General features: G+C 51.0%; 3 protein-coding genes across 3 annotated transcripts; 2 read left to right on the forward strand and 1 right to left on the reverse strand.

The window, feature by feature from the left end:
- The first annotated feature begins 21 nt into the window (after nucleotides 1-21).
- CAOG_00974 (hypothetical protein) lies at nucleotides 22-1,572 on the forward strand. Its single transcript, XM_004365788.2, has one exon. It carries the CDS (start codon nucleotides 113-115, stop codon nucleotides 1,442-1,444), a length of 1,332 nt encoding a protein of 443 aa, XP_004365845.1. The 5' UTR covers nucleotides 22-112; the 3' UTR covers nucleotides 1,445-1,572.
- A 348-nt stretch (nucleotides 1,573-1,920) lies between these two features.
- CAOG_00975 (naaa protein) lies at nucleotides 1,921-3,185 on the forward strand (the record flags this gene model as incomplete). Its single annotated transcript, XM_004365789.1, has 2 exons — nucleotides 1,921-2,672; nucleotides 2,843-3,185. The coding sequence occupies 2 exons, from the start codon at nucleotides 1,921-1,923 to the stop codon at nucleotides 3,183-3,185; spliced, it is 1,095 nt and encodes a 364-aa protein (XP_004365846.1).
- Nucleotides 3,186-3,980: 795 nt separating this feature from the next.
- Nucleotides 3,981-5,553, reverse strand: CAOG_00976 (hypothetical protein; the record flags this gene model as incomplete). Its single annotated transcript, XM_004365790.1, has 3 exons — nucleotides 3,981-4,027; nucleotides 4,848-5,389; nucleotides 5,462-5,553. The coding sequence occupies 3 exons, from the start codon at nucleotides 5,551-5,553 to the stop codon at nucleotides 3,981-3,983; spliced, it is 681 nt and encodes a 226-aa protein (XP_004365847.1).
- Between the last annotated feature and the right edge of the window lie 2,610 nt (nucleotides 5,554-8,163).

Here is an 8,163-nt window from a genome sequence, read left to right on the forward strand (position 1 = left end):
CTCAGTCACTCAGCCCTTCTGAGAGTTCAGTCTTTCGCATTCTCACACGCAACTCACACCTACAAAACCAACCCCTACACACACACACATACACACACATACACACAGCTCAATGGCAGATCAACCAGCAGAGCGTCCTCGTCTGAAGCTGCTTCCCAAGGGTGCCACAGCACAGCAGCAGGGCGAACCAGATGGCTCGACCACGCCGACGTCGGCGGGCGCGGCGCCCAAGTCGGATCCGTTCGGTGGCGCACGACCCCGCGAGCAGAACGTGTCGCAGGAACGCGAGGCGCGCTACCGTGAGAAGGAGGCCGAGATTGACTATGAGCGCAACGCATCGATCGACAAGGTCGCTGCGGCCAAGCAGCAGATGCTCGCCCAGCAGCAGGATCAGCCGCAGGATCAGCCGCAGGGTCAACCAGCCCAGCAGCAGCAGCAGCGTGGTCTGGTGGGCGCTGCAGGCGTTCCGATCGGCGCTGCCGCAGCAGGCTCAATGCACTCCACACGTGGCGAGCAGCAGCAGCAGCAGCGGTACCAGGGCCAGCATGCCGCGTCGCCTCGCCGGGGAGGCGCGTCTGGACTGTCTGACTTTTCGCAGCTGCGCATCGCGGCGGAGGAGGCCGAGGAAGGCTTCCAGCGCGTCGAGCACGGTCGCCGTTCCCAGCACCAAGGCCAGGGCCAGACCAGTCACGGGGCCTTCCAAAAGCACCAAAGACCCCACCACCAGCAGCAGCAACAGCAGCACCATTACGACCAGCAGTCCTCCTTCTCGCGCGACGGTGCTGCCGGGTCCCACCAGCAGCAGCACCATCAGCAGCACCATCAGCAGCAACAGCACCCGCGCAACCCGCCGCCAGAGACGTACGTCTGCAACCTCTGCCACGTCCCTGGTCATTGGATTCAAGACTGCGAGCAGGCCGTCAAGCGCAGCGCTCCTGTGGCCGCGGGAGATGCTTCGTCAGTGCCCGCAGGTGCGTCGCGAGCATCCCACAACCACCAACAACAACAGGCGCAGCCCCGTTCCCACTCTGCCGGCCGCCAGGCTTCGTCTCAGCAGCAGCCGCAGCAGCAGGCAGACCGTCCCCGACGGACCGCCTTCCCAGCAAGCTTTGCCGACGATGAAGAGGCCGATCCCTCGCTCAAGACCGCCCAGGCCGCCCCGCAACAATCGGGCCGCAAGCCTCCGGAAACGTATGTCTGCCACGTTTGCGAGACCCCCGGGCACTGGATTCAAGAGTGCCCCAACCGCAGCCACAACAACCCCGCCAACCCGAACGGCACAAGCAGCTCTGGACCGCGTCCCGCACGCAGCAGCGGCACCGCCCATAGTGGCGCGACCAACCGCGACGGCATTCCTCCTCCCGGCTACCTGTGCAAGGTCTGCAACATTCCTGGCCACTATGTCGAGAGCCACCGCACCCAGCGCTCCGAAGTCTCCAACTAAGGCCCGCCCGAGTTTTGATGTTTGAATGTTCAGTTTGTCGTTGTTCAAGTGCTTTTTTTTGCGGCTTTTTTTCATTGGTGCTGCTGCTGCTGTTTGTTGTTGTTTGTTGCATTGTTTTTTTCTCCACACTTTTGCTTTTTTGTTTTTTATTTGTGATTCAAACTATTTGTTTATTCCCTTTTTTTTTTTTTGTAAGTTTTTCTATTATGAATGAGCTTTGATTCCCTGTCCAATACCCTTCCCCCTTCCCTCCCTTCCCTCCCTTCGCGCTCTCCCCACCGACATCCACATCCACATCCACATATCCAACTTCATCAACATGCATTCACAAGCAAAGACCAAAGAAAGTCCAATCGAAAGTCCATTCAAACAAACCCAACAATCTGCCGCTCTTTCAATCCGGTTTTCTTGAACAGCTCAACCTTCTTCCGTCTTTGTCGCTTGTCTCTCCTCGCTTTGTTCTGTATTCAGGTACAATGCGCCAGTCTGGTCTCAACGTATCAGTCGCGGCGTTGTTGCTGCTGCAGCTGGTGCTGCTGCTGACAGTGGGCGCGTTGGCCCAACAGCACGACTTTCCGCCGGAACAAGTGATTGTCAACCTCGACCTGCCGCCCAAGCAGCGGTGGACCCAGGTCGCAACAAAGTACAGTGCGCAAATCCAAGCCACTGTCAACTTCCTCAAGCAGCTGATTCCGATGCACGACCTCGTGCTGCCCGTCGCGAACGTCATTGGCGCCGACATTGACAACTACCTGCCAATGCCGTACTCGGACGAGATCCGCGGCGTTGCTGAGGCTGCGCGCATCACGCTGGGCGAGGCTGTCCTGTGCAACATTATCTACGACATTACCAGCTTTTGCACGTCCATTGTCGCGCAGATGGGCAACGGCACCATCATCCACGCCCGCAACCTCGACTACGGCCCGCTGCAGGGCGTGCTTCGCAACATGACCATCGAGGTCTTCTTCCAGACGAACGGCAGCACCCTCTTCTACGGCACCACCTTTGCCGGCTACACTGGCATTCTGACGGGTGTCCGCCCCAACGTCTTTGGTGTCACCATCAACGAGCGCGACATGGGCAACATTCTGGAGAACGCCCTGCAGGCGCTCCTCAAGAAGGAGGCTGTGCCCTTGTCCTTCATGTTGCGCGATGCGCTTGCCAACGACACTGTGACCTTTGAGTCTGCCGTGCGCTTTTATTCGCGCACCCAGCTGATTGCGCCCGTGTGAGTTTTGCTTTGTCTTTTTGACTGTTTCGCAGATACTCGTGCTGGGGCGCTTTTTCTTTTTTCGTACTATCCGCGCTGAGGCTGCAGGAGACACTTGCGGTTGTTTGTTCTCACCTTGCCTTCTTCTTCTCCTTCTTCTTCTTCTTCTTTCTGAAATCCCACAACAGGTACGTCATTGTGAGCGGCACTCAACCTGGTGAGGGCGTCGTCATCACCCGCGACCGCCAGTACATTCTTGACATTTGGCGTCTGGATCCCGCTGCACAGAGCTGGTACGTTGTTGAGACCAACTCGGACAACTGGAATCCTGGCCAGGACATTCGTCTCGAGACGGCGCACAAGTCGCTCGATGCGCTGGGCCCGAACGGCATCAACCCGTATTCCATTTACCAAGTCTTGTCCACCGCGCCAGTGCTGAACAATGGCACTGTCTACACCACCGTGATGAGCGCGTCCCACCCCGAGTGGTTTTCGACGATGGTTCGCCTGGACATTCCTCCGTACCCGTAGAACAAAAGCAGGCATGTTCATTCCTGTGCTCCTTGTCTCTTGATGTGTTTCCCCCAAGAAGCGGGGGTACATCATCCCAATTGTTAGTTGTGAGCAAAGTAGTAGATAGAGAAGATGAAATCGCTGGCGCGATTTGACGTCCGCGCTTCGCGCGGGTGAGAGTGACCGAGGGTAACCTCGATTTTAGATCCCAATCAATATAGACTATATTATATTATTATTTTTTTTAGGTGAAGAAGTGAGAGAGTGATAAAGAATAATTGCTTTCGTATGGAAGAAAAAAAAGGCCTTAGCGAAAAAAAGAAGATTTTTGGAGGACCACCCACTTTTTCACCTCTTTTTTATTGAGGTACTGTATGGTTCAGTCCAGTCTCGATCCTTCCACCAGAGAAGGAAGGGATGGCGATGGTCCTTTATTTTTTTTTGTGGAGGGGGAGGGGGTGCGGGGGGAAGATGGCGATGCGAATCAGATGATGGAGAATAAGGGTTTGTCTCTGGAATTTGCTCAAAGACTTTGGAGGAAAAATGCATTTTTATTTAAAAAATAAAAATGCCGAAGCTCGGCTCGGCTCGGCCGGCCAGAAATGTCCTCGGACATTGAAAACCGAAAAACAAAAAACCGCGGATCTCATTAATGCAATCCGAATGTCGTCGCTGAGGTTCGAACCCTTGACCTTTGTCCCGTTATATTCGAAATTTACAAGAGTTCTAACAAGACTTGTAAATGTTTTTGAAAATTTGTAATATTTTTGGATATTTAGATTGAACTAATCTCCTTGACTCCCGGTGCCAGTTTCAAGAGATAATGGACGTAACCTTGAGGCCTTTTGACTGGTAGGTCACTGATAAGTGGATGTCCCCAAAAATTCTTGAGATCGCCAACGGAATGATTATTAAACGCACAGAATTTTTTGTACTGCTCCAAAAAGTCTTTTTGCAAAATCCCTTCTTTCGCTGGCATTTTTCTGCTTTGATCGATAATATATCGGCTGATAAATTGCTGGACTTGATCACTGTCTGATGTTTTCGTTTTCAATTCTAATGAATCTTCAACAACTTTGTCAGGAATTTTCATTTCATTGCGTGACAATACGACCTTTTGCAACGCATCGATAAACAAATGAAACCAGCACGACAGATATTTCTCTCCATGGATTTTATCTCCGAAATTTTTATCGCGTTTGAACGTACGGTCGCGTGGTTTGATGATCAACTTGGGTTTGTCGTCGTCGTCTGTCGCGGATGGCGGAGGGGGGTTTTGTTCCTCATCTTCAATATTTTTCAGCACATCATTGTAAGCACTCTCCTCGTAGAATTTCGCATCGAATCGACTACACAATCGACGCCAAATTGCATCATCAAATGTCACATTGGGGACGAATTAGTGGCAGATTGGGAGGAAGTCCACTTTACGATCGACTTCTTTCTCGTAGAGTGACGGTCTCTAAATCCGGATGGCGCCTCCTACGGCCTGTGTGCAAGCTTCCTCTCGCGCCTTGCCCCCCTTGTGTCAAACAATGCATCAATACCACTTGCCCATCAATTTATTTAACGATTCGGTGTGGGCATCTTTTGATTTTCGAATGATGAGATCTTTGTTTCCCTTGGCGCAAAAGCGATTACTGAGCATTTTTTCCAATAATTCGATATATGCACTTTTACCGCCAGCACCTTTGCCGACAATAATCCAAAACCGTTGTTCATCACGATAGCCGAACAGTGCCATTCCTCCCAAAGCCAACAGAAAGTCGGTCATGGCTTCGTTTTTGCACATCCATTGAGAAGTAAATTTTCTCAACTCCGTGCAACGGTCGAAATCATCATCGGGAAGATCGATATTGGCAAAGTGTGACATGTAGTCGGTGCGCACCCGTTTTCGATGGGTCCAACCGGTGCCATTGACCAAAACCAATTCGCCACCTTTGATGGGCAACATAAACCACAGAGCCCCGTTCTCGTCGATTATCTTGTTTGAATTCAGACGGTCGTAAAATGGTTTGTCACCAGGATCATCGGTGACTTTAGGGTCTCCCATCAAGATATTCACGGTATCGGTGACAAATCTGGCGCCACCCACCGTCGCGACATACTCTTGCAATTTCTTGGACTCGGCATTGACCGATTTTCGCTGGAGTTCAGTCATATTCTGATCAACGTTCGACATAAAATCATTGTAATGAGCCGTGTAGTAATCGACCAGCAGTCTCATCACAGCGTTCGTCAGTTGAGGCTTTGTGTATTCGGTCCATAGCAACTCTCTCTCGTACCACCAATACAATTGGCCATTGGAAAACTTCAGCCCCAGATTCAATTCTTCGAATAGTTCCAGGAGCAATTTACTGGCAGAGTTGTTGGTCAATTGACCCATTGGGGTGCTTTCGGCGAGTGAGATGGAAGTGAAAACCTCGGTGTTCATTTTTTTATCCAATTGAAATTTATTTAAACTATTTTCAATTTTCTTAGAAGTCGGAATTTTTGTGTTTGACAGAAATTGAAATTAGTTTAAACAAATTACGCATCTTTTAAAAAAATACAAATGGCGGACAATCGTGGCGACGAATCACCCAAATCTACTTCTGTCGAGAAAATTTCACCCAAGCCGAAACCGACTCAAAAGGAGTACAACGCGCAGTACTACCAATTGTGCAAAAAATATAAGAACTTGCACATGCTTCGTCATTATCCCGACGTGTGTCGCGCAGAGCTGGAAAAACTCTTGGTCGAAGCGTCGAAAGAGTTTCTAAATAAGTAACGCACAAAATTGAAATTTGTTTAAACAAATTTCAATCACTATAAAAAAAAGTCATGGCGGACAGAGGTCGAGGTAATACGAGAAACAATGGTGGCAATCGCAATCGAGGTCAAGGTAATACGAGAAACAATGGTGGCAATCGCAATCGAGGTCAAGGTAATACGAGAAACAATCCCATTCTTAATGATCCGATCTCTGCTCGAGTGCTTGAAATTTTAGAGCAACGCCGGGCGGATGAGATCCAAATGGCTCAGCTTGATTCGATGACGAACGAACAACTGGAGGCGCTTTTTGTTCGACGCAATGGACGCCCAGTTCCAGCTCCACCGCGTCCAGCCCAACGCCCGGCACCAGTTCCCCAACCAGCGCCACCGCGTCCAGCTCAAAGACCGGCGCCAGTTCCTCAACCGGTCGTTCCGCCACCAGTTGTTCGTCAGCATCGATCCAGGGCTCCCGCTCCAGCTCCGGCTCCGACCGCGGAAGCGTGGCGAACTCCAGTGGCCGTCACTCCGATGCGAGAGGCAACTCGGTACATGTATCGTGGCGTTCCTCGAACTGTGGATGGGGTTACCGCGGTGTTGCAAAGTCTCGTCCGACAATTCCCGGCCAACCATCCGCACAAAATCAACCCGCGCGGTGATATTGAAACCTTTTCCGGCGAGATGAGTTCGATGTTCAACACACTGAATGGGTTTGCCCGCAATTTCCGCCAAAATTCCAGCCCCGAATCGATCCGAGCGTTTGTTCAAGAATGGTTTGCTGACATTGAGCGCCAAATCCTCAACGTGGGTCGCAATTCGGACGCGGAAGTCATTTTCGCGGAAGAGCTGACTATCAATTTCGAAGTCGTCCCACTGCGCCCCGATCGTGCGTCCGGCACGCTGAAGTCGAACAACAAATTCGTGTGGTCCCCGCAAGATCCCGGATGGTGCGTGTATTGGTGTCTGAATGAGTTTGCAAAGAAAAATGGTTTGTCCCCGTTGCCATCGAAAGAAGTGTTCGCCACCAACTGGCTCGGTCGAGATATCAATTCCGACGGTATTACTATTGAGGAATTGGAAACCAAGATTAAACCGAAACTCGATTGGGGTCAGGTGCAACTGTGCATCCATCGCTTTGACGAAAACGGCAATCTGTCCAAAGACAATAAAGATTACGTGACGCGCATTCCGCTAATAGCCGGGAAGGGTGGCAAATATTGCCACTTGATCCATCACGAGGAGCATATGATGTTGATCACCGGCAAAACCAACAGCAAGTATTACTTTGAGCAGATCAAGGCGTCGGAGTTTGTCCCCATCGAACCACGACCATTCAAAACCGTCGCCACTGATATGTGGGATCGTTTGTACTTGATGTGCAACGGCCAAATTCAACCGCTGGCGGATTTGTTGCAAATTCACGGCCCCCGCGCCAATCGCAAGCTGGATGGCCGAAAACTGAAGGGGGTGGTGTCAAAGTCGATCACCGACAAATTACCGCCACGACCCGCCGACGCTGAAACGATCCAACAATTGATCGATACGGTCACCGAGGAAACGACCAATTTTCAGTATTCGCCAGCATGTTCGGTTCAAACGGAATTGGCGAACAAATTGGATCGAAACGAAATCGACGAGGATCAGTTCGAAATCGAAAAGACCAAATTGTTTCATGCGCTGAAAAAGTCCAATCGTCGAGTGATTTTAACCCCGCAAATCGATCCGACTTGGTTGGAATCGCTCGGTATCCAGCACAAACGATTCGCCTCCGGTCATGTCATCATAAACGCCAATTTGGCCGACGATTCGGTGCGCATCGAATCGCTGGTCAAATTCGAAATCAAATCTCAACCCGATTTGTACTCATTCGCCACCGCTTTGTATCTACAGTATCAACGATTCCAAGATCATTTCCAAGTCGATTTATTCGAGGAACTGTTGATCAAATCGAACAAGGCGATTTCCGGCATCATGTTCAATAAACTCGTCAAAACCATTCCGGTCGTCCGCCAAACCGTGTCCAAAGAATCGTACGCCATGTTCGAAGGGGCGAGTTATGGTGGCCGTCAGGATGTGCAACGGTGTCAGTTCCAGTCGATGGGTCCCGAGGATTATCTGCTACAAATCGATGCAGTTTCGTGTTATCCGTCGGTGATGGCGATCAATCTGTTTCCGACGACGGCGGGCACCCGATTGACTGAGATAAATGACGAGGCTCGAGTTTGGATGAATACTAACCGACAGG

Source organism: Capsaspora owczarzaki, assembly GCF_000151315.2.
Source record: "Capsaspora owczarzaki ATCC 30864 unplaced genomic scaffold supercont2.1, whole genome shotgun sequence".
Taxonomy (NCBI): Eukaryota; class Filasterea; order Ministeriida; family Capsasporidae; genus Capsaspora; species Capsaspora owczarzaki.

Coding starts and splice junctions, on each gene's coding strand:
- CAOG_00974 (XM_004365788.2), top strand. CDS start 113: ATGGCAGATCAACCAGCAGAGCGTCCTCGTCTGAAGCTGCTTCCCAAG.